Source organism: Stegostoma tigrinum, chromosome 3, assembly GCF_030684315.1.
Source record: "Stegostoma tigrinum isolate sSteTig4 chromosome 3, sSteTig4.hap1, whole genome shotgun sequence".
In the NCBI taxonomy this organism is placed as follows: domain Eukaryota; kingdom Metazoa; phylum Chordata; class Chondrichthyes; order Orectolobiformes; family Stegostomatidae; genus Stegostoma; species Stegostoma tigrinum.
In genome coordinates, this window is record NC_081356.1 from 122,810,675 (window position 1) to 122,837,579 (window position 26,905).

Below are 26,905 nucleotides of genomic sequence, written 5' to 3' on the forward strand. Positions count from 1 at the left end.
TAGGGTCACTTCCACCGCACCATAAGTTTGTGGTTTGTAACTTTGTCAAAAAAAAACTCAAATGTATTTGTTACACCTGATTTCCATGTGAAAAATGTTAGATTTATTTGCAGAATATATATGATGGCAAAACAACTCATTTTTAATAGCTTGCAGAGATTTGGCTGGACATCTGGTTGGTGATGCAGAGCAACGTCAATAGCATGGGTTCAAATGGGAATACAGTTTTAAGTGAGGCTGAAATTATAGGTGGTAGTGTTCCCATGCATCTGCTACTTTTGTCCCAGATGGTAGAAGTTCAGTGTTTGAAAGGTATTGCTAATGGAGCCTTGATGATTGGCAGAGAAATCTGGTGAGGCTTATCTTGATATCTGAAGTTTTCACTCCATCTTTTATGCTTTTGACAAGCAGTGCAGTTTCTTGCCAGTTACAGGAAGTTATTGTTTGTTAATCACCTCATTTACAGCCCAAATAACCTCATTGATATCCAACTTTCTCACCCACCAAACAAGTTAACCATCGAGAACACTTGTCGTGGAAACCAGAATGCGTACCTGGCGAGTTCAGCTCACCATTTGCTTTGAAGGACTTCCATTTTGCATATTACAAAATAGTTTCCCAGCAACATAATCGATAAGGACCAGCAGTCTTTGTCCACAAATGTTGTTACCTGCCCTTTTCTAAACCCTTGCAACCATCTTGACATCTCTCTTGTAGAGAATTGCCTGGCAGGGTGCACCACCATTAGCAATGAAAGGCTGCAGCAAAGACATGTTGTGAGCAGGCACAGGTGCTCAGCTCACAATTAGCTGCACCTCTGGGCTGCTCATTTGCTCTCTTATCTCTTGTTCACTTAATGCCTACCTGCATCATGTCTTGCCATGCCATGCCATGTCAGAAAGTGAGTAGGAGCCAGTCCTCAGTCCAGTCAAAGTAGGGGTAGGCTCAGTCAGGGGATTTCAGTTGCACAGTTGTCTGCAGTGAGGCATAGGCACAGTCTGCACATAGTCCAGAGCCCTGGCAACCAGCAGTCATCTGCTTGAGATACTCAGTCAGGGGTATCTGTCTGACTGCAGCCCAGAGACTGGGCAGTGATCAGTTTCATAGTGCCATTGCAAGTCATCAGGACAATGATGTACTCCTGCCAGGGAGCTACAAATACAGCAGTCAGGGGCATGCTCAGTCATGTCCAGGTGCTGCCCAAAGGTTGCCAGAAGTCTAAGGTGAGTACACTTCTTGGCCATTCAGGAAGGTCCAAAGGAGGCCCATACCGGCAGCAGAAAGGAGGATCATCCATTTTGGTAGGAATAACAGCAAGATGGACCATTATTTAAATAGTGAATAACTGCATCCTGCTGCGCTTCTTGTGTGTGAATCACAAAATGCTGGTTTGCATGTACAGCAAATAATTAAAAGGGCAAATGGAATATTGTCCTTCATTGCTAGAGGGATGGAGTTTAAAAACAGGGAGGTTAGGCTGAGGCTGTGTAGGGTGCTGGTGAGGCTACACATGGAGTACTGTGTACAGTTTTGTTCTCCTTACTTGAGAAAGGATGTGCCAGCGCTGGAGGGGATGAAGAGGAGGTCACTAGGTTGATTGTGGAGTTGAGAAGGTTTGCTTATGAGGAGAGATTGAGTAAAAAGTAAACTTGGAAAATATTTATTGGAATTTCGAAGAATATGGGGGGGATCTTATAGAAACATATAAAATTATGATGGGAATAGGTAAGAAAGAAGGGGGGAGGTTGTTTCCACTTGCAGGTGAAACTAGAACTAGGGGGCATAGCCTCAAAATAAAGGAAAGCTGATGTAGGACTGAGTTGAGGAGGAGCCTCTTCACCCAAGCGTTGTGAATCTGTGGAATTCCCTGCCCAGTGAAACATTTAAAGCTACCTCATTGAATGTTTTTAAGGTAAAGATTGATAGATGTTTGAACAGTAAAGGAATTAGGGGTTATTGTGCAAGGGCGGGCAAGTGGAGCAGAGTCCATGAAAAGATCAGCCATGATCTTGTTGAATGGTAGAGCAAGTTTGATGGGCCAAATGGCCTACCCCCACTCCTATTTCTTATGTTGTCAGCAATACCAAGGGTGGGGGGGTTGTGGTTAGTGGTGGTGGGTTGGGGAAGAGTCAAGCCTGGAGAGCAAGCAGAACCACTGATAGAAGAGGTAGTGAGGATCCAGGTGTATGCAGCTAGATAGAAAAGCATTGAAAGTCTTGGTATGCCACAGGATGGGGAAGGGGAGATTCGTGGCAGTGACAACTGCTATGATTTCCTCAATACAGATAATCAGGGTGGGTGTCATTAAGGTGCAATGGTGGGGTTTGTTAGGAGGCGAAGACATTTCATTTTGGGCAAAGTTGAATGTCTCCCCATCGGGGGGCGTTGGGGTGGAGTTGGAGACGAGAGGATTTGAACTTGGCACCAACTCCACGTTCCTCATGAGCTGTTCCACATAATTAGTATGTGCAGTAACACTCTGCTGGAGACAGAGTAGTGACTGATCAATTCATGTTTTTGTCGTTGAACAGTGCTATGCTATCTTGGTGTGGTCAAGCAAGCGGCTGAATGGGCATCACATTGTCCTAACCTTGGCAGAGTAGCATCTTTGAGGACATCAGAGCACACCTGTATTACAGGGTTACTAAAGTTATGGCCTCAACTTTCAAAAGTAGGACTTCAACTCATATCATCGTGTTTTAAAATCAAGTGACAGGGGTGTGGGGAATTGATTTAAGGTTAGCGGTTTAAAGTTCAGAGGGGATGTAAGGAATATTGTTTTCACCCAAATGGTGTTTGGAATCTGGAGTCCACTGTCTGTAAAGATGGTAAAGCTAGAAGCCCTCATAACATTTAAGAAGCATTTAGAAGTGCACTTGCAGTTTCGAGTCATACAAGGCTATGGGCTAAGTGCTAGAATATAGGATTAGAATAATCAGGTGGTTGTTTTCGGACCAGCACAGACTCAATGGATCGAAGCTGTCAACCTCTATGACTCAATGATTCGAACTTTGAACTCGTCATGCTTCAGCTGCAAAGAGGCCATTTATTTTGAATGAAAGCCAACATAGTAATCTTTTTTGTTTCTTCTTCTCTGCAGGATTACCGTTTAAACATCTTCTTGCGCCAGCAATGGAATGACCCCAGGCTGGCATACAGTGAGTACCCAGATGATTCTTTAGACTTGGACCCATCGATGTTGGATTCGATCTGGAAGCCGGATTTGTTCTTTGCAAATGAGAAAGGAGCCAACTTCCATGAGGTGACAACAGAAAACAAGCTATTGAGAATTTTTAAAAATGGGCTTGTCCTTTATTCAATAAGGTAGGCAGCTGGAGACACTGAGTGGCAGTAATGAATGGCATTGGTACCGTAACTTCGATGTCTGTTTGTTTCTGTCAGCCAAATGCTTTTCCTGTGACTAATTATTTACCTTCAGCCCAAATCAACGCTTCATAACCACAGTATCTCCAGTTGGCAGAGTGAAATTCCAGGCTGACTGAAATTAACCACTGTTTACACTATTCTGATAGACATGGCACCGCGTCACGCAGCACGGTTGATTACATTGCTCTTGTGCAATGTGTTGCTAAAGTTCTGAATAACCCAATTATAACTTGATTTATTTTTGTGGAAACAAACTGAGCCCTTAAACAGTGGAATCTGTGCTCACAAACTTGTCTATCCTGCTTCTCCAGCCTCATTCTCACCAATCGCACTTGATTAAAAATATTGAATTTGCCTGCTCATACATCATTCCAATTGCTCACGTAAAGGATAATGATTGAACTTAAAAAGGGTCCAGACAAATTAGGGAAGTGAGTGACAGATGGTTATTACTGCAGGCTGCAGGTTTTCAAAGATGGTTCAGGGCATCATACTCTAGGGAATCAATAAGCTCACCCACCTGCTAATCTTCAGACTTTCATTTTTTAAAACTAACTTATTGCCTTCTTGGCTTGTTTCTGCTGCTCTGTATGGTGGAATTTTGCCAGAAGGCTACTCTTGGAACCTTGTGGTTTTTGTCACCTCAATCAAAATATGACATGAGGTAAGGGATTGCAAACGCTTAGGAAATAGGAACAAAAGTAGACCATTCGGCCCCTCGAGGCAGCTCTGGCATTCAATTAGCTCATGGAACATCTGTTATGTTTCGAATTGCACATTCCCAACATTCCCAATATTATTTCCTCTGCCTAACAAGAATCTGAATGTTTCTGCCTTTAATCATATGACCTACGCTTTCACCCGGCATACCCAGTTGGAGCAGCTTGTTGTTGATTGGCTCGCCCTGTCTTCTGTGGCCAGGAGAGCTTATGCCAACTGATCAAATTGCCACAATGATGCCACCCGAAGGTTGCAGGAACAGCAACTCATATTCCGCCTGGGAACCCTGCAGCCATATGGTATCAATGTGGACTTCACCAGTTTCAAAATCTCCCCTTCCCCCACTGCATCCCTAAACCAGCCCAGTTCATCCCCTCCCCCCACTGCACCACACAACCAGCCCAGCTCTTCCCCCCCACCCACTGCACCCCAAAACCAGTCCAACCTGTCTCTGCCTCCCTAACCGGTTCTTCCTCTCACCCATCCCTTCCTCCCACCCCAAGCCGCACCCCCAGCTACCTACTAACCTCATCCCACCTCCTTGACCTGTCCGTCTTCCCTGGACTGACCTATCCCCTCCCTACCTCCCCACCTACACCCTCTCCACCTATCTTCTTTACTCTCCATCTTCGGTCCGCCTCCCCCTCTCTCCCTATTTATTCCAGTTCCCTCCCCCCATCCCCCTCTCTGATGAAGGGTCTAGGCCCGAAATGTCAGCTTTTGTGCTCCTGAGATGCTGCTTGGCCTGCTGTGTTCATCCAGCCTCACATTTTATTATCTTGGAATCTCCAGCATCTGCAGTTCCCATTATCTCTGAAACTGATGTGACTGACAGCTCTGCTCTCCATGCAGCATTCCCAATGATTCCAGAGAAATGGAGGCACTATATAAATGCTGTTATAGTGAATGATAATAGCAAAATCAATTGGACAGTGAAAGGTGAAAGTTGAAGGGTGACAATTTCTAAATACCAGCAACTACAAACAGAAAACTTGCAGGAATGGTAGTTGGCTATTTACAATGCTAATCACCATTACCGTTTGTCAGAGGGAAACATTCAGCACCAGGATGCACGTAGCATCGAAAGGCACTCGCCAGCTGCAGACGCTTCATAGTGGGAAGCAATTTGCAATGTGAGTTGCAAAGCAACAGGAGGATATTCTTAGACCATAGCTGGGAGCCTTGAAAGGCTCAGATTGTGCTTTAGTCCTTGGTGATGGTTTCAAAATCCATGAGTGATTCAATCTGATTCATATTAATCTCCAGTCTGTACATCCTTTTGATAGTCCATCTGTCTGACAATCATCTGACAACCTTGGAAGCTTGTTGACATGTGACTGAGGTGTATTGGAGCTCGTCTTTTTACTTAGAGCTAACGAGCTCCATCATCATATAACCTTATGGGTGCCATTTGTTTTCAAGGGAGGAGTGAAGAAAAACCATTACTTGCACTTGGATTATGTGAGCAATTATCAAAACTGGAACACAATTTTTTCTAAATCTCACAGAATTTAGGGCAGATCATTTTCTTCATAAAGACAAAATCAAAAACAGATTACACCACACAAAATATTGGTCAAGAGCAGCACTCCCTCTCCACCTTGTGCTTCAGGCATGACAGAACTGAGATTAAGAGCCATAGCTACAATGAATGAAGGATAATTGATTAGCCTCTTCTAGTTAATTTCCATTTCAATATGGAGAACATTTTACATATTATTTAGCTGTATATTACTCTCCATATTAAAGTATACAGGAGTAAGGCGAGAAAGTAGGAATATGGCATGAAGGTAGAGGATTGGCCATTCTTCCTGCCAATTTGACAATTTCACATTTCCCACATTACACTCCATTTGTCAAATCTTAGCCCACTCATTTAGCTATTTATATCCCTTTGTAAGCCCTTTGTGTCCTCTTCACAACTTAGTTTCTTACTTATCTTTATGCCAACAGCATCTGAATCATTGATATAAATTGTACAAAATTGAGGACCCAACATTGATCTCAGTGGCACACCACTCATCATATTTTCCAACTAAAAAAAATGCATTTCTGCTTGCTTTCTGCTTCCTGTTAGCCAGCTAATCTTCTATCCATGCCAATTTGTTCCCTATTACACCACAAGCTTTTATCTTCTATGATAACCTTCATGTTGCGCTTTGTCAAATGCCTTCTGCAAAACTAAACATCCACCAATTCCCCTTCATTCACAGCACTCGTTACTTCCTCAAAGAGCTCCAATAAAATAGTTGATCATAACTTCCCTTTCAGAAAAACATGTTTACTTAATCTGATTACGTTGAGTTTACCGAAGTGCCCTGCTATAATATCTTTACCAGGAGCTTCAAACATTTTCTTTATGACAGATAATAAACTAACTGACAAATAGTTTCCAGCTTTCTGTCCATACTTTTGTAAAATAAAGAAATTAAATTTGCTATTTTTCAGTTTATTTGATCCGTCCCTGAATCTAGGGAATTTTGGAAATTTAAATCCAATGCCACAACTGTCTCAGCAACCATGACCAGATGAGCCATGAATTCATCTCTTATACTTACCCTACTTCAATATGCTTTTGGTTGAAGTGAAAATACAGAGTTTAGTTCCCTTATAGTTCTGCTTTCAATTGAACTTTTTAACTCCTCACTGCTCATACTCTTTCAGCAAAACTTCTTTCCTCTTTTGACTGATATTGTTACCTACATGGGCAGTGCCCATGGGTTCCTACCTCTCCCTCTGCAAATTCTCCTGCAGATGTCCCAAACTTGGCACAAGGTATGCAATACTGCTCTCTGAACTCTTGATACCAGCTGCAGAGAACTATGTTTATTCCTCTGACTATATTGCCCCCCTCCTTACCACTACAACTGCAATGGCAATAGCCTTGGGCCCAGAGTGGGGCACTTTGCCAGTTCACTGCAAGGCAGTTGGTGTGCCCGGGCAGAATTCTCATGGTAAGCGGCTTTGTGGAAATGGCTGGAGACCCACAACGGCACCAGAGCAGGCGGTAGATCCTGTGGCAAGATGACTGGTGAGCCCGGATAGCGGCTGACAGTGAGATGGTATACAGATGCACGGGGATTGAGAGATCAAACCCAATGCAGGAGAGAGAATGAGCCCTTGTGGGGAAAACCCAGCATGGAGCGACCGCAGGCCCTTGGCTATAGAGGGACTGTAATTTGGAACTTTTAACTTTATTTATTTACTACTTTATACTGAAAAGAACTGCAATGTTGAACTATTAACTTATTTCTTTTATTTTTCTACTTTTTACCTAAGATTTTGAACCTAGGTACCTTGTAACTTGTGCCATGTATGACAACATTGTACACTTTTCACTATACTCCTGTATCACTGTGCTTGAGTACATGTAACAATAAAACCTAATTCTAAATTCTGGGTTCTTCTTAACAACGGTCACTTGAAGGGCTCCCTGTGCCATAGTGCCATGCTAAGGTTGCTCATGTAGTTTGCCACCTTCAGTTTCATCAAAATGGGCTGCAGAACTTGCAATTCATTCAATCTAACCTGCTCTATTTGCTGCTGACAATGTGCTCGCCTCTATATTGCGGAGACACAGTGCGGAATCAGTGACCACTTTGCAGAACACTTACATTCAGTCTGTAAAAATGACCTTAAGCTTCCAGATACCTCCCACATCCACACACCACCATGTTCCCATGCCAACATTTCCAGCTCGGGATTGCTCTCTGTCCTCAAAATGCTTAGTGCAAACTGGAGAAACCACACTCAATCTTCCACTTGCTGTTACAGCCTTCAGGACTCAACATGGAGTTTGACAATGTAAAAACATGAATACCTCCTTCCACGTCTATAACCTACCCCCACACTCCAGGTCCTTTCATGAAATGGGTTGTTTTCAGTACAGCCAACCCACTTTCAATTAGTCAGTCCTCATTATCCGTATTTAATATTCTTTTCTTCCCTGGCCTTACAATCAACAATCCCTTTGGCTTCCAACTTTTCTTTCCTCTCTTTCTCTATGGGCTCTGTCTCCACCTATCTGGTCATTCTTTTCCCCTGCACCCCCCACCATCCTCAGCCTAAATACTACCTTTTCCTATTGGCTATCAGTCCTGAAGAAGGGTCACTGGACCTAAACATTAACTCTGTTTCTCTCACCACAGATTCTGTCAGACCTGCTGAGTTTCTCTAGAAATTTCTGCTTTTGTTTCTTTCAGAGTCTGGACCCTGTGGGCAATTACAAAGCCTGAGGGCTCCTTCAATTTTCTGTTCTCAATCCCCCTACCTGACCCACTCGCACTTATACTCTACCAAACCTGACCACAGGCCAAATCAGAAAACCTACTGTAACCACCTCTAAGCGACAAATCTATTGCATTTAAAACACAGCTTGCTTATAAATGGACCAAATAGTTATTTGTAATGATTTTGAGCCATTTTTTAAGCATGCATTACCCCCTGGAAGCCTTCAGGAGTTGTCAGGACAGGATGACACAAGTGGTACATGTTGCTACCTTTCTCCTTCCCTCCTTGCTTCTGAAGGCATACACAAAATAGTTGAGAATGTGTTTTTTTTTTGTTCATGGCACAGCAATCCAAGTGTAAGCTTGTGGTACGAAACCAGGGACCACAGTCTAATGATACAAGGTAGTCCACCTGTTGTTATGATATGGAGAAACTCCTTCGCACAGGGTCTGTGGAATCCTCTGCCATGACGGTAAAAACACTGAATGCTTTCAAGAAGAAGTTCAATACAGTTATGAGAGCTAAAGGATACAAAGAGTATGGGGAGAAAGTGGGAACAAAGCCTTGAATTGGATGATCAGTCTTGAACATATTGAATGGTGCAGCAGGCTGAAACGCCGAAAGGTATTTTTTCTAAGTTTCTAAATCATTTTCAAGTTTGTGCTGGGTCTCCAAATGGCTCTTGTAGTTCAAGTTTCTATGCAAACCTGTTTGCCTTTTCACAACCAAAGCATTTCCCATAAACACTGCAGTGTTTCAGAATTTGTGAAAGTGATAATGGGAACTGCAGATGCTGGAGAATCCAAGATAACAAAGTGTGAAGCTGGATGAACACAGCAGGCCAAGCAGCATCCCAGGAGCCCAAGAACTGACGTTTCGGGCCTAGACCCTTCTGATGAAGGGTCTAGGCCCGAAACGTCAGCTTCTGTGCTCCTGAGATGCTGCTTGGCCTGCTGTGTTCATCCAGCTTCACACGTTGTTATCAGTGTTTCAGAATTTAATTGTTTTTGTTTTATTACATTCTTGGTATACGTAAGAGCTAAAACCTGCCGTGGGTGTATTAGTACGGCTGCAAATGTGTTTATCACAAGATAATTAGCATTAATTTATCAGTCAGCAGCCAAATTTCAAATATCAGGAAGTCAGAAAGAATTATCTGGTAATTTCATTTAACATGTATTAGTCAGTCTGTTAGTAAATTTAATTATTTTAATATGTCATTACCACCATTGTGTCTATAAAAATTAATGTCAAGAACCTCTTCAGGAACCACAAACAGGTGCAAGTAGTGAAAACTCTCCGATGGTTATGTCAGTCCAGGCCACGGATAGAGTATTTGTTGATTGGGAGGCCGGACATCAGAATTTGGTGTTTGTAAAATGCTAAGCGGGAAGCATAGCATGGTTCCTTTAAAGGATTCTGCTTTTTCCACATTTGGAGATGTTTATGAGCAATTTGAAAGTTGCAATTACAGAAAGCACCCAAGTTGAAACACTTGCATCAAAAGGCCAAGCAGCATTTTTACCAAGATAACAGGTTCTTGAATTTAGCAAAACAATTTAAACCAGGCACTCAGATACCAAAAATCAATCAAATTTGAACTGAATCTGATGTCTTTGACAACCGAGAGCCAATCTGATCAGCTGATCTGTTAAGAAATTGATATGTCTTCGAGGTATAAAAGAAGAGGGTAGTTGGACAAAGACAGGGGAATGAACTGCCAACTGCCAGCGTTAACAGCTCTCAGCTCTGAAGATAGAATCGCTGGTTCTCAGACTCCTATAAGTCTTAAAGAAAGCACCATCTAAATATCAAAGGTACCAACAGCGCAATTGGTTAATATTCCTGACAGAGAATCAATGAAGGAGGTGTTCCTGACAGAACATTCAATTGAGAAGGCATAGAGCATTGTGGAAGACACATAATCTGGCTGTAATTTTGAAAGACTAAATTCTACTTCTTTAACTTTATTTTGTATAAGTGGTACTTGTATTTATTGGAGCAGCATTCTATTAGAATCTTGTTTTATTGCGGATTAGTTGGTAGTTAAATGGGTTTTATTTGGTTTGTTAATAGTTTAGTTAATTTATTCACTATTAGAGTTAGATAACTAATTGTTTCTCATTGATTGTAAAGTGAGTGTCAGGGCTTTTTTTAACCACTGGACAGGATGACATAGTGACTCAGTGGTTTGCACTGCTGCCTCACAGCGCCAGGGATCAGGGTTTGATTCCAGCCTCAGGTGACTGTCTGTGTGGAGTTTGAACATTCTCCCCGTGTCTGTGTAGGTTTTCTCCCACAGTCCAAACACATACAGACTAGGTGGATTGGCCATGCCAAATTGCCCATAGTGTTTGGAGATGTTTATATTAGGTGGGTTAGAGGGGGATGGGCCTGGGGTGGAATGCTCTGAGGGTCAGTGTGGACATGTTGTGCCAAAGGGCCTGTTTCCACTCTGTAGGGATTCTATGATGTTGCTGAAAGGCAGGTTACACTACTTCCTGCACTCTTTTTATAAATTAAAGGGCAATGTAGTCCTCTTTGGGTGTTTCGGATTTGGTTCTCAGAAGGGAGGTGTCAACCTTTGCTTTATAACACTGTAGTTTGAACATCCTCAGTATGTTATTCTAATGTGGCAGATTTTCAATCTAATAAAATCATAAAATAAATTTGCAGCATTGACGGAGGTTGCCCTGTCCATTGCATCCTTGCTGACTGACAAAGAGCTCAGCAGCCTTATCCCAAACTTTGTATTACTTAATGAATACGGTCGGAGTTTCTGCCTCAGCCATCCTTTCAAACAGTGAATTCCAGCTCCCTGCCACACCTTGAATGAAAAATGTTTTCCATTAGTGCTGCATTGGTCTCCAGGACGTGCCACGCAACTGATTCAACTGAATGAACTGTTTGGCTTTGGAACATAACTTTTCTGATGAAATCTTATTGTATATGCATAAAGTGTTCTGTTGTGATAACATTTTTCTCATATCTTCGGTTAACCAAAATCTCAATCATTACAACATTTTAACGTTAGAAGAATTTTGCTTATGCAATGTGCAGTATGTTAGCAATACAAACCAACTCAAGCAGAACCTATTGAAACCAGTGACAAGCATTACGAGTAGCCATTGCACATTGCATAGCTACATTGCTTTTACCTGAATTACTCATGAGGGAATGAATTATGTTGTAATTATTGCATTGCTTGTATGCCCACAAAAAGCACTCTGTTCATCAGTGAATTACAAAAGCTCGCCAACTATGACTGAGAAATTTCTTTGCGTGAGCAGAGTGAAATGCCATGTAAACACAATTCAGCAATGCTACGTTAATATTTACACCCATTGTTTATCAGGCTTACAGAGTTCGCATTTCACATTAATGTTTCAAACTGTTTATTGAAATCATTTCATTTTATGAACTCACTGTACACAAAAAATAATATTGTCCAACATTACTGATCCAATCTTTCAGATTGACTTTAATTCTGTCGTGCCCAATGGATCTGAAGAATTTCCCAATGGATGTTCAAACCTGCATAATGCAGTTGGAGAGCTGTGAGTAACCTATTCCATTATCAGGACTTCTGATTGTATTTGATGAAATGTGTTCTCTCTCTTAATGACAAATAGACTGAGCCCCTTAATTTATTCCACTTGTTAGCATGAATATCCCATTGGCTTATTTAGCATTCTTGCAATGCCATGTGTGGTAGGTAAATGATCATACAGGGTTAACGAGCACTCAAGATTTGGTGGAGCACATTGTAACGTGCCTTTATTTTTTGCTCTCTTACCACATTTCTGGCTTCCTTTTACAAAGAAATTATAAAATGGCTTGGTAAAGCTTTCGGGTACAGGCACAATGTCACTATTTGGCCTTTCTCTCAAGTGTATGGCTTGACCTTGAATATTGGCATGACATTCCATCACAGTAGGCATCCCAGTTATTTCTGATTCTGTTCTCGCTGACTCCCCGTACTTAATTGCTGTTTACAACAATGAATTGAATAAACTTTATTGTCACATGTACTCAGATGAGTGTCAATGTTAGGAGTTTATAAGTCACCACGTACAGCACCATCTTGAGCACAAAGGTACCTGACTATAATTTCTTCAGTTACAAGATTTGTTAAAGTGCAAAAATGTCACCAACACACAGCTCCATCTTAGGTACAGGCTACTGAGGTAAAATCCTTAGTTGCAGAATGGAGAATTGAAGAAAGAAATTATACATTACAGCCATACACAGCATAACCATAGGCCAGAAAAACAAAAAGCAAAGTTAAAAAGACAAATATCACATTGTCTCTCCAAGTGCTCTCTGCAGCAATATTTAACAATGAGGATTGCGGGCTTATTTCTGCTTCTATGACTTGGACAATGTCAATGTGATAGAATAAGAGTTCCACTGTTCTTGATGAGATTCCAGAATTGATCTCAATTGCATTTTTAAAGGACTTTGACAGCACTCTCACCTAAATTTAAAAGCCTACACTTGGAGGATGAGACAGAATACATACTACCGCAACACAAAAGTGTCAGACAACCACATTGCGTGGACAAATATTATCTACTCCAAGATGCTGCCTGTTATTGACTGAGCTGGATGTCTTCTTTGGTTGATCCATGTATTGATTCAATCCATTGACTTAAGCATTGAAAATATCTGATTCTTCGTGCTTTCCCAGCATCTCTTCTGTCCCTCTGGTGTTCTTCATGTTTAGCAGAGCTAAGGCATAAGTAAAGGAGGAGATAACCATTATTTAGCCATTAGTACAACACTTGTATCAACCTTCCCATATTTTGGGGATATGGATGGTTTTGAGATCTGGAAGCAACACCTAAAAACTGGAACTGTTTTGAAAATGGGCATATGCTTGGCAAGAGAATTCAAACCAGGTGAGGCAATGGCCCACTGGTATTATTGCTGGACTGTTAATCCAGAGATCAAGATAATGTTCTGAGTTTGAATCCTGTTATGGCAGATGGTGGAATTTGAATCGAACAAAAAATATCTGGTGATGTCCCTGAAACCATTGATGATTTCAGAAAAAAACCATCTTCTTCACTAAGGTCCTTTAGGGAAGGAAACTTCCATTCTTACCTAGTCTGGCCAATATGTGACTCCAGGCCCACAGCAATGTGGTTGACTCTCAACTACCCTCTGGACAATTAGAAAAGGCAACAAATTCTTCCTAAACAGTGATGCCCACATCCCATGAATGAATAAAGGAAAACAATTTTCTATTCATATCCATTCACAACTCTCACCCATCTCCATTTCATCTTCACTTGGCCACATCTACCCAATTCCGGACCAACCTTCCAATACCTTTCTTCAGTTTAGACCTTTATTTATGTCAGACCAACAATTTACTGCATTAATTACTGTAGAATTGAAGTATTAGTTTTGATAAAGTGACAGGGGTTAATATAAAGATCGACAGAGGTTCTACCCTGTTGCCTCTAATTTCATTTCCCTTATACACTTTTGTATCTTTCCACATCATGCAATTCCCCAATTAAAATTCGATTGATGTTACAGTCCCTGTCCCAAAAAAAACCACACGGCAATATATTCACACCAATTATTTCTACGATTGGCCACAATCAGTTGTCTCGCACAAACTTCATTAGTTTTGAGAAGATTTTTTTTTTAAAAATTGATTTGTATACCTCCAAAAATTAATCATACAATAATTAAGAGCAAAACACCATATAAAATTTGTCTGTAAAATCTGAATTTTAAAGCTACTGTATTCATCGAAAAATTATGGTTCGATTTTTACATAAATGATATTTTCAAGGGGTTGCCATTATTCTTGTGGTCCCAAGCTAGTCCCTAAACTACAAAATGGGATACAAATACTTTACTTGGCATTGCATTTCCTTACAGAATACAATGTTATTATGTCCACTTTCTACCCACTTTCATATTTTGGGCAGTCATCTCAATAGATAGAGAGAGCAGCTTAACCATCTTCAGTCCAGTATTTTAGTAGTCCCTCTCGAAACCATTTTAAATAAACCTATGAAACTAAATAAAGCCAAATTATGGTGCAATACCTTCTTAAAGGGACTGATCTCTCTTTATACTATTTTGATAAATGAATAAAAATGATTAAGGCACATTATAGCAAGTTAATCGGGTGATAGTCCCTTAAAGAGACAATCCTTCTTTATAAGCGCTCGAATTGCTTAACTGTCTTTCCCCTGCGTATCATAACTAGCATCCAATTAATATATAGAACAAAAATTCCCTCTTGCGATGTTGTGGTAGTGCCCCTACCTCTGAACAGTGAGGCTTGAGTTCAATTTGCAACTACTCCAGAGGTGTATAATAACATAATTAAACAGGTTGATTAGAAGAATAGGATAGCAGTTAGGAACACTCAGTTGGGGACAATACAAAATCCGGTTTATATTTTGGATAGCTAGGTGAGTCTCCTGATGTGTCAGTTGCCCCAGCCTGTTGTGATGGCCTGGACAGTCTATCCTGCAGTTGCATGACCTCCTGTGATGCAGTGGTAGGCCCATGTTCTAGTCCATTCTGCTGCAGAGCTGTATTGTAACATCTCTGAAGCAAGTGATGGGGAAAATATTTAGGTTAGGTTGGATGGTTTGTGTGGTTTAGTTTGAGTCCGAGCATGGTGGGGGGACGGGCCAATAGATTTTCTGGGTATGGTTGTGTTTTCTGAGGGAGCACTGTGACTTGGGTCATGTACTGTGGCAAAGCCAGTGGAACATCAATTCCAGCAACTCTCATTTTACACACAGATCTTTCATTGACAATGCCTCCTATCTGCTAGTTTTTATCGAGGATTATATGAAGGGGTTCAGAAGGATAAGTGGGGTAAAGGGTCAGCTGATGAACCCTAATTGCTAAACAAAACTAAAATGATTTTTGCATGAAGTATTTGAAGAATTATGAAACTTTAAGATAAAATCAGGGTCAACGTTCAGACAAGATCAACTTGACCTGGCTGTATTGAATATGCTTCTCCAGTACAGTTACAACACTAGCATTTACCCGACAATGTGAAAAATTGCCCGGGTATGTCTTTTCACAAAAACCAGGTCAAATCCAAGGCGGTCAATTACTCCCCATCGGTCTACTCTTGATCATCAGTAAAGTGATGGAAGGTGTCATCAACAGCCCTATCAAGCAGCATCTGCTCAGCAACAACCTGCTCAGTGATGCACAGTTTGGGTTCCGCCAGGGCCACTCAGCTCCAGACTGCATTACAGCCTTGGTTCAAACATGGGCAAAAAAGCTAAATTCTAGAGGTGACATGAGAGTAACAGCCCTTGACACCAAGGTTGCATTCAACCAAATGTTGCATCCTGGAGCTCCAGCAAATGGGTAATGGGTAAGCGCAAATCAATGGGCAAATGCAATGTTAGAATTAATTTCAAAAGGGTTAGAATACAAGAGCTGACATGCACTACTGATGCTGTATAAGGCTCATGTTAGACCACATTTGGAATATTGTACATTGTTTTGGGATCCATATCTAAGGAAGGATATGTTGGCATTGGAGAGGTTCTGGAGGAAGTTTAGAAGAATAATCCCAGGTAGTAGGGGATATAGGAGTGGTTGTGGACTCTGGATCAATACTCTATAGAGTTTAGGAGGATAAGGGGGGATCTGATTGAATGCTGACAGGTTTCATTAGAGTGGAAATAGAAAAGATGTTTTCACTACTAGGACAGAATTGGATTTAAGAGCAGAGTTTCAAAGTGAAAAGAGGATGACCCTTTGGAACTGAGATGATTAGGAATTTCTTCATCCAGTCACTGGTGAATCCGTGGAAATCATTGCCACTGGGGGCTGTGGAGGCCAAGTCATTGAGTGTATTTAAGAAAGTGGTAGATACTCAGGAGATCAAGAATGATGGGAAGAAGGCAGGGAAATGGGGTTGAGAAATGTAGGAGCAATTTGTTCAAAGGCAGTAAGTTTCAGGAGACAGTAGGGTTCAGGCAAGTGATAGTTTATTCCAGCATTTACTAGTGTCATGTAAGGAGAGACCAGAGATTACCCAAATCTCATTTCACTTTTTGGTGCTTAATTGCTCCCATAATCTTTGAGTCAGATTGGGAGAGAAGTCAATGAAATTCTAACTTTCCCAGTTGGATACCGCATCTTTATAAAGGGCAAAGGTGGCAGTGTGCTGCCTTCTTGAACAGCTGCAGTGCATTTAGTTTATGTGGACCCATAATACTGCAAGGGAAGGAGTCCAGAGATTCTGACCCAGTGACGCTGAAGGAATATTTCCAAGTCAGAATACTGAATGGCATAGAAAGGAAGTTGCAGGTGTTGCTATTCCTATGTGTCTGCTTCCGTTGACCCACTAGATGGAAACGGTCATCAGTTTAGCAGGTATTGCAGAAGAAACCTTGGCAAATTTCCACAGTACGTATTGCAGACAGTACACACTGATGCTCCTGAGAGTTGGTGATAAAGTGACTGAAAATTTGTGAATGACTTGTCAATCAAGCAGGCTTTGTCCAGGATAATGTCAAGTCCTGGGGTGTTGTTAGAGCTACACCCATCCGTGCAATTGGGGAGTATTCCAGCATATTCTTGATTATGATTAGGTTTTGGGACGACAGGAGGTGAGTTACTCTCGGCAGCATTCCTAGCCTCTGACCTGTTGTTGCAGGTATTGTATTTATGCAGCTTTTTCATTTCAATTTCTAGTCAGTGGTGACACCAAGGATGTGATAGTCAGGGATTTTGTGACGGTAATGCCATTGAACATCAAGGGGTAATAGCTAGATTGACTCTTGTTGGAGATGGTCATTGCCAGGAATTTTTGTTGTGCAAATGTTAATTGTGACTTTTTATTCCAAGCCTGGATATTGTCCAGGTCTATCTGCATGCAAGCATGGACTGCTTCAGTATCTGTGACATCATGAACATTGTATAATCATGAGTGAAAATCCTGACTTCTTCCTAATGATAGAGGCAAAGTTATAGATGAGGCAAATGAAGATGCTTAGGCTGAGGAAACTAACCTGAGGGACACCTTGCGGAGATGCTCTGGAGCTGAGATGATGGACCTCCAACAACCACAACCATCTTCCTATGTGTCAGGTGTGACCAACTAGTGGACCTCCTACTGATTCCCATTGATTCCAGTTTTGCTAGGCCTCCTTTATTCCACACTCAGTCAAGTGCAGCCTTGATGTCAAGGATAGTAACTTCCACCTCACCTCTGGGGTTCAGCTGTTTTGTTCATGATTGAGCCGAGTTTACTATAAGGCCAGGAGCTGGGTGGTCAAACTGAGCATCCATGAGCAGGTTTTTGCTGACCAAATGCCATTTGACAGCACTGCTGATAACATCTGGATAATTACTGATGATTGAGGGTAGACTGAGGGGATAGTAATTCGCTTGTTTGGATTTATCCTGCTTTTGTGTAGAAGACATACATGGGTAAATTTCCAGATTATCAGTCTTCTGGTTGTAGTTTACTGTAAAGTGTAGCTAGAGGTGTATTGTTATGGAGCACAGGTTTTTCAGGACTATTGCAGGAGTGTGGTCAGAGTCCATAACCTTTTCATAATCCAGTGCCTACAATCACTTCTTGATGTCATATGGACTGAGTCAATTTAGCTGAAGACTCGTATTTGTAATACTAAGGACCACTGGAAGAGACCGGGTTGAATCATACACTGAGGACTTCTGGCTGAAGTTTAGTGTGAATGCCCCAGCCTTATCTTTTTCACTGATGTGTTGGTTGGCCATTGCTGAAGCTGCATCTGCAGGGAAAAGGTGTCTCAATGGCAGGCACTCTGGGAGAGGTATCAATGGGTTTGATGTAGCTGGGGCCAAGATGCAGAGATTTTCTGGGCTCCAGACAAAGGGCTGATTTTCCCACATTTTCCTCCTGGCAGCTTGGCAGCAGGAATACTTGGCTCAACAGCTTGCCATGCCACTTTCCCAGTTGTCCAACCTACCATCCCATCTCCAAAGTCTCTGCAAAATTCTAGTTTATATCTTGGTATAGGATCACTGGCATGCTCAACAAGAATTGTAAAGCCCCAGCCATGTGAAATACAAAGAAGAATTAATTTAAGAAATATCTTTCGCTCAAACAGTGGAAAGTCTTACCAACTGCCTTGGTCCAAGCATGTTTTCAACAAAATTAATTTATTCCATTTAGCTGTCAGCATTTTCACTGTTCAAAGAGCAGCACATATGCAAATCTTCAGTGTGGGTTAATATTTCATAGACAATTCAGAGGATTTTATTACATTATGATATTCTGCTGTGAGAGAACTTACCAGCAAGTCTTTCAGATGCAATAACTACATATTAAATTTCAAAAACTACAGGTTATTAATTACGGCGTTTGGTAGCCTGCAACTCATCAATGAGCCCTTGCAAAGGGGCTGGGTGAGAGATTTCATTCTTGGATTTCGAAGCCATCCTTCTTCTTGACCTCATGCATGAAAAGAGATTCTATTTGTATCTGTTAAAATAATAACACATGACAGGCAGCTCCAGCCTCTTTCAAAACCACTTTCTTCGTCTGGTTGATGTATGGAGCAGTAGCCTGTGGTTTGATGTTAGACACTCAGGCGAGAGGCAGGGTTTGAGATGAATGTGCGTGAATACCAAACTCTTGTTACTCTGAGATCTATTTCTGACACCAGCACCTGCCAAACAATGTTTAAGTACCAATGTGTAGGGGAAAGAGTTAAAACAAGCAGAAGAATGAAAATCTCAGCTTTCTCTCATCTACTGCTGAAATTCAATATTGTGCAATCAGTTCAGGAAGGAAGCATTTAGTTTGCACCTGATCAAGTTCCTTAGAAATGTTTCTAAATAGCTCATGCACTTGAATTATTTTGGACCATATTGCCAGTTGCCACACAGAGGAATGTTGATATATTTTCCTGGAGAGGTCAGATGAATATTGTCTGAAATATTAAATTCAATCACGGGATTCAGCCTTGATTATAAGGCCTCATTGTCCATCCCTAATTACCCTTGAGCACATCGTGGTGAGCTGCCATCTTGAACCATTGCAGTCTATGGGGGGGTAGGAATTTTGACAGAGTGACCATGTAGGAATGACAATGTACTTCCAAGTCAGGATAGTGAATGGCTTGGAGGGGAAGTTGCAAGTGATGATGTTCCCATGAATCTACTGCCCCTGTCCTTTGACATTATAGCAGTAATGGATTTGGAAGGCATTGTCTAAGAATCCTTAGTGAGTTGCTGCAGTGTGTCTTGTAGGTGGTATCCACTATGACTGAATGTTTGTGAATGTGGTGATAATCAAATGGGTTGCTTTGTCCTGGATAGTGTAGAGCCTCTTGAGTGTTGTTAGAGCTACACTCAACCAGGCAAGTGGGGTATTCCATTGCACTCCTTAGTTGTGCCTTTTAGATAGCGGACTGGCTTTGGGGAATCAGGAGGTGAATTATTCACAGCAGAATTCCTAGCTCTGACTTGCTTTTGCAGCTAAGATATTTACATGGTTATCTCCAATTCAATGGTAACTCCCAGGATTTGTGATGGCAACATCATTGAATGTCATGGGCCAATGGATCCATTTTCTCTTCGGATAATGGTCATCTTCCTGGCACTCGCACATCACAAACGCTCCATAGCTATTGAAGCATTCTGTGAATGCATAGATTTTCTTGTGTTGCTTGAGCTCTCACTATCTATGCTCATACTAGGACCAATTCTGACAACAATCTAACACAATCAGAATGAGACTAGACTTGTATACTGACATTTAGGGGGATGCTCTGTGGATGTGGGTTCAATTTCCACCACTAGTGGAATTCCAGCAGTTAGTGGAATTCAAATTCAATTAGTAAAGTTTAGAATTGAAAGCTGGCCTCAAAAGCTGTGACCACAAAGCCAAATTCAGTTGTCATATGAATTTATATAGTCCACTAATGTCCTTTAGTGAAGAAAATCTGCTGTTCTTTACCAGACTGGTCTATAGGTGACTCCAGACCAGGAGCAATGTACTTGAATCTTAACTTCCCTCTGAAACAGCAGAGCAAAACATTCTGTTCAAGGGCTAATCATCCTTGACCATTGCTATACAAAAAAATCAAAGATGCCTACCATTCCATCCCCTGCCTGCATTTTGGAAAATCAGAGCAATGTGCTGCTCCTCCCAGCTTACAAGCAGAAATTGAAGCATGAGGACCAGTACAGAAAGTAGCACAGTGACAGTCTGAGGCAACAAAACACTTTCAGTGGAGCTGCTTAAGGCCAGTGGACTGGTTCATTTTCAAGAACTCAGTGGCCAACCGAAATTTTTATGCCACCACTGTTACAGACTTCATCGCTAAGAGTGCAGAAGACTGCGTGCCGAAGAAGCTAATCTGAATTTTCTCCAACTGGAAACCATTGGTGAACCAGGAAATTCACTCTTACTGAAGTCTAGATCTGAGATGGGGCGGCACAATGGCTCAGTGGTTAGCACTGCAGCCTCTCAGCACCAGGGACCCAGGTTCAATTCCAGCCTCAGGCAACTGTCTGTGTGGAGTTTGCACATTCTCCCCAAGTCTGCGTGGGTTTCCTCCAGGTGCTTCGGTTTCCTCCCACAGTCCAAAAATGTGCAGACTAGGTGGATTGGCCATGCTAAATTGCCCATATTATTCAGGGGTGTGTGGGTTATAGGGGGATGGGTCTGGGTGGGATGTATCAAGGGGCAGTGTGGACTTGTTGGGCCGAAGGGCCTGTTTCCACACTGTAGGGAATCTAATCTAATCTATCTAATCTAAATCAGATGACCCTGAGCTATACAGACAATATCAAACTAAGCTTGAGACACATACCAACCGCACCCACATCCATGGTTTGTGGCAAGATTTGCATGACATAATGGACTACAGAGCAAAATTGAACAGAATCATGGGCAACAATACATCCTTACCTGATGAGCTCAATGCTATCGATGATCGCTTTGAACAGAAGGTCAGTGAAACAATGTCACTTCCGTCAACAGCCTCCGATGTGCTTGTACCCACAGTAGCCACATGTCGGATTGGCCTTCTTAAGAGTCAACCCATGGAATGTGACTGACCCAGATGGAGACCCTGGCTGTGCGCTCAGATCCTGCGTGTAACAGCTGGTGGGACTATTTGCAGACATCCTTAACCTCTCCTTACTACCATATGAGGTGCCCACGTGCTTCAAGTAGACCACTGTCATCCCACTGCCAAGCAAAAATCAAGCAGCGTGCCTCAATGACTACTGCCAGGTGGCTCTGACTTCCTTCAATTTGAAGTCCTTCGAGAGGTTAGTCATGGCTCACATCAACTCCAGCCTCCCAGACTGCTTTGATCCTTTACAATTCACCTACTGGCACTACAGGTCCACAACAGATGCCATGTCACTCACCTTACAATCACCCCGGAACATCTGGATAACAAGGACACCTACGTCAGGGTCCTCTTTATTGATTACAGTTCCACCTTCAGAACCATAATTCCAAACTCCTCTCTAAACTCCAAGACCTAAGTCTCAGTTCCCCTTCTATGACTGGATCCTTGACTTCCTGACCCATTTGGGGCAGCATGGTGGCTCAGTGGTTAACACTGTTGCCTCACAGCACTAGGGGCCCAGGCTCAATTCCAGCCTCAGATGATTGTCTGTGTGGAATTTGCATGTTCTCCCTGTGCCTGCATGAGTTTCCTCTGGGTGCTCCAGTTTCCTCCCACAGTCCAAAGATGTCCAGGATAGTTGGATCAGCCATGCTAAATTGCCCAGGGATGTTTGGGTCAGACATGGGAAATGCAGGGATAGGGGAATGGATCTGAGTGGGATCTGCTTTGGAGGGGCAGTGTGGAATTGTTGGGCTGAATGGCCTGCTTCCACACTGTAAGGATTCTATGATCTATGATATACCACAATCAGTAAGAATAGGTTACAACACGTCCTCCAACATGATCCTCAACACCGGTTAAGAGCTGCTTCACTTTTCTTCTGAGCTGAAAGAATTGGGAGAAAGGAGTGTTACACTCAAAGATTAGGATTTTTACTGCTCACTAACTATACAGTGGGGTAATGAAGGATCGTTCCTCACTCGAGGTGTTACTCTGTAATGAGAGAACAGCCTTATAGTCCTCTGGGTCCATGGCAACTTTATTCTGACTAAAATGGGCACCAAGCTTCTTCATGCTAAATCCAAATACAACTGTTACTTTTAGCCTGGTGTACAGACAGATGTCATGCAACATCTTAAGAATTAAAACCAAATAGGGATGAATTGCTGAGAACAATCACGCACATACAAATTGTCCTGTGTCAATACTAATCATGCTGAAGCATATTATTTCAAGCTGCAGCAGCAATTGCAAATCGGATGGATATGTCCAATTTTAATTCCACACAAACAAGTCAATAACCCTCTGCATGCAGACTGTTCAGTTTGATACAGGATGACGAATTTGCTACCTGGAATCAAACCAAAATTGAGAGCTACTTCCAATGTAAGTCATACAAGTCCTTCCTCGTGTATCATACTGAAACAAAAATGTGCTGTGTCACCTGCATGTTTAAGAGTGAGCTGATTGCCCGAGTGCAATGTGGACAAGTCACATGTTTGCTATGGTTTTTTTAAATATTCTTTCATGAAATTAAGTTAGATTTAGATTTAGATTTTACTGCCATGCGTGCTCAAGTACAGAAGTACTGGAAGACAGTGAAAAGTGCCATCTTAGATACAAACAACTTCGGTGTAAAATAGTAAAGGAAACATAGTTTAAAAAGTTAAGAATTACCTTTATAGAATAAGTAGAAAAGAAATAAGGGAAAATTTAACATTAATACCCTTCTCAATGTAAACTAGAAAAATAAAGGAATAAAGTTATAAGTTCAACAGTCTTTGAGTCCTCTACTTAACTTGCTCTCTGGGAGACTTCAGCCACCTGTTCTCGACACTACCACTGCAGATACCCGGGGCCGTCCCTTATCGCTCACGCTTCCCGCAATGCCATCGCTACTGCTGCTGGAGCTGGCACCTCCCCAGTCTCTTCCTGCTGCCTTCAGAACATGCCCGGTCAGGACACATGTAGAATTTTTCTTGCTTTGGGCAGTATAACATTTGTTTTGAAGCTGTGTAACTGGCTAAAGCTCTTTTCACATTCAAGTGAACTGAAAGAGACTCAGAGATAATGGGAACTGCAGATGCTGGAGATTCCAAGACAATAAAATGTGAGGCTGGATGAACACAGCAGGCCAAGCAGCATCTCAGGAGCACAAAAGCTGACGTTTCGGGCCTAGACCCTTCATCAGAGAGGGGGATGGGGGGAGGGAACTGGAATAAATAGGGAGAGAGGGGGAGGCGGACCGAAGATGGAGAGTAAAGAAGATAGGTGGAGAGGGTGTAGGTGGGGAGGTAGGGAGGGGATAGGTCAGTCCAGGGAAGACGGACAGGTCAAGGAGGTGGGATGAGGTTAGTAGGTAGCTGGGGGTGCGGCTTGGGGTGGGAGGAAGGGATGGGTGAGAGGAAGAACCGGTTAGGGAGGCAGAGACAGGTTGGACTGGTTTTGGGATGCAGTGGGTGGGGGGGAAGAGCTGGGCTGGTTGTGTGGTGCAGTGGGGGGAGGGGATGAACTGGGCTGGTTTAGGGATGCAGTGGGGGAAGGGGAGATTTTGAAACTGGTGAAGTCCACATTGATACCATATGGCTGCAGGGTTCCCAGGCGGAATATGAGTTGCTGTTCCTGCAACCTTCGGGTGGCATCATTGTGGCAGTGCAGGAGGCCCATGATGGACATGTCATCAAGAGAATGGGAGGGGGAGTGGAAATGGTTTGCGACTGGGAGGTGCAGTTGTTTGTTGCGAACTGAGCGGAGGTGTTCTGCAAAGCGGTCCCCAAGCCTCCGCTTGGTTTCCCCAATGTAGAGAAAGCCGCACCGGGTACAGTGGATGCAGTATACCACATTGGCAGATGTGCAGGTGAACCTCTGCTTAATGTGGAATGTCATCTTGGGGCCTGGGATGGGGGTGAGGGAGGAGGTGTGGGGACAAGTGTAGCATTTCCTGCGGTTGCAGGGGAAGGTGCCGGGTGTGGTGGGGTTGGAGGGCAGTGTGGAGCGAACAAGGGAGTCACGGAGAGAGTGGTCTCTCCGGAAAGCAGACAGGGGTGGGGATGGAAAAATGTCTTGGGTGGTGGGGTCGGATTGTAAATGGCGGAAGTGTCGGAGGATAATGCGTTGTATCCGGAGGTTGGTAGGGTGGTGTGTGAGAACGAGGGGGATCCTCTTGGGGCGGTTGTGGCGGGGGCGGGGTGTGAGGGATGTGTCGCGGGAAATGCGGGAGACGCGGTCAAGGGCGTTCTCAATCACCGTGGGGGGAAAGTTGCGGTCCTTAAAGAACTTGGACATCTGGGATGTGCGGGAGTGGAATGTCTTATCGTGGGAGCAGATGCGGCGGAGGCGGAGGAATTGGGAATAGGGGATGGAATTTTTGCAGGAGGGTGGGTGGGAGGAGGTGTATTCTAGGTAGCTGTGGGAGTCGGTGGGCTTGAAATGGACATCAGTTACAAGCTGGTTGCCTGAGATGGAGACTGAGAGGTCCAGGAAGGTGAGGGATGTGCTGGAGATGGCCCAGGTGAACTGAAGGTTGGGGTGGAAGGTGTTGGTGAAGTGGATGAACTGTTCGAGCTCCTCTGGGGAGCAAGAGGCGGCGCCGATACAGTCATCAATGTACCGGAGGAAGAGGTGGGGTTTGGGGCCTGTGTAGGTGCGGAAGATGGACTGTTCCACATAACCTACAAAGAGGCAGGCATAGCTGGGGCCCATGCGGGTGCCCATGGCCACCCCCTTAGTCTGTAGGAAGTGGGAGGAGTCAAAAGAGAAGTTGTTGAGTGTGAGGACGAGTTCCGCTAGGCGGATGAGAGTGTCGGTGGAGGGGGCCTGGTCGGGCCTGCGGGACAGGAAGAAGCGGAGGGCCTTGAGGCCATCTCCATGCGGAATGCAGGTGTACAGGGACTGGACGTCCATGGTGAATATGAGGTGTTGGGGGCCAGTGAATTGGAAGTCCTGGAGGAGGTGGAGGGCGTGGGTGGTGTCACGGACATAGGTGGGGAGTTCCTGGACCAAAGGTGAGAAAATGGAGTCCAGATAGGTGGAGATGAGTTCGGTGGGGCAGGAGCAGGCTGAGACGATGGGTCGACCAGGGCAGGCAGGTTTGTGGATTTTGGGAAGGAGATAGAAACGGGCCGTGCGGGGTTGGGGAACAATGAGGTTGGAGGCTGTGGGTGGGAGGTCCCCTGAGGTGATGAGGTCATGAATGGTGTTGGAGATGATGGTTTGGTGCTCGGGTGTGGGGTCATGATCGAGGAGGCGGTAGGAGGTGGTGTCGGAGAGTTGGCGTCTGGCCTCGGCGATGTAGAGGTCAGTACGCCATACTACCACTGCGCCACCCTTGTCTGCGGGTTTGATGGTGAGGTTGGGGTTGGAGCGGAGGGAGCGGAGGGCTGCCCGTTCTGCGGGGGAGAGGTTGGAGTGGGTGAGAGGGGTGGAGAGGTTGAGGCAGTTAATGTCTCGACGGCAGTTGGAGATGAAGAGGTCGAGGGAGGGTAGGAGGCCTGGGGGTGGTGTCCAGGAGGAGGACTTGTGTTGGAAGCGGGTGAAGGGGTCAGTGGAAGGAGGGTTGGGTTCCCAGTTGAAGAAGTGGGCATGCAGGCGAAGACGGCGGAAAAACTGCTCTATGTCCGACCGTGACTGGTATTCGTTGATGTGTGGTTGTAGGGGGACAAAGGTGAGCCCCTTGCTCAGGACTGACCGTTCGTCCTCAGTCAGTGGGAGGTCTGGGGGGATGGTGAAGATTCGGCAGGGCTCAGGGTGGCTGTCTCCTCTGGGGTTGCAGGCTGTGGAGGTTGTGGGCGGAGCGATGATGTCGTCGGCCGTGGGCGGGGTTCCGACGGCCGTGGGCGGGGTTCCGTCGGCCGTGGGCGGGGTTCCGTCGGCGTCGACCGTGGGCGGGGTTCCGTCGGCGTCGACCGTGGGCGGGGTTCCGTCGGCGTCGACCGTGGGCGGGGTGCCGTCAGCGGTGGGAGGATCGGGGTGGGCGGCAGCAGCTGAGGTGAGGGTGGTGTGTGGGCTGTAGTACCTGGACGTGGAGGTGGTGACTGCAGCAGCGGTTCCGGAAGTTCTGTGGCCGGCGGGGGCGGATGTGACGTCATCGGTGGGGTCTCCGGCCGTGTCCTCATGGCCAATGGCGGCGGGTGCATGGTGGGGGAGGGGCAGGGACAGAGTCGGGATTTGGGAGGCGCAGGAATCCTCTTGTGGGTGGCAGGGGCCAGTGAGTTGGTTGTACTTACGATTTTTGGTGTCCAGTAAAGCTGAGTGGAACTGGGTGTTCAGTCTGTGGATCCTGCGGAGGATAAAAAACAGCAGAGGTCCTTTGCAGGTCTGGGAGAGGGAGGCTCTGAGCTGGGGCAGGCTGGATTGCAGTGCCTGGAGGTGCCGGCGCATGGCTGCGAGTGTCTGTTTCAGGACTCGCAGGGAGAACCGCTTCTGAAGGGTCTGAATATTCTGGGTGTAGAGGTGGTCACGGTTGGGGCCAAATTGGGAAG

At 44.1% G+C, this 26,905-nt stretch overlaps 1 protein-coding gene across 3 annotated transcripts in view; it reads left to right on the forward strand.

Annotated features, from left to right (window-relative positions):
* Window positions 1-26,905, forward strand: part of glra3 (glycine receptor, alpha 3) — a 182,790-nt gene that overhangs the window by 97,502 nt on the left and 58,383 nt on the right. For all 3 annotated transcript variants that reach the window (XM_048528199.2, XM_059644863.1, XM_048528200.2), the window contains 2 exons: window positions 3,101-3,324; window positions 11,812-11,894. In XM_048528199.2, the coding sequence (XP_048384156.1) occupies window positions 3,101-3,324; window positions 11,812-11,894 (307 nt within the window). The remainder of the gene's footprint in view (window positions 1-3,100; window positions 3,325-11,811; window positions 11,895-26,905) is intronic.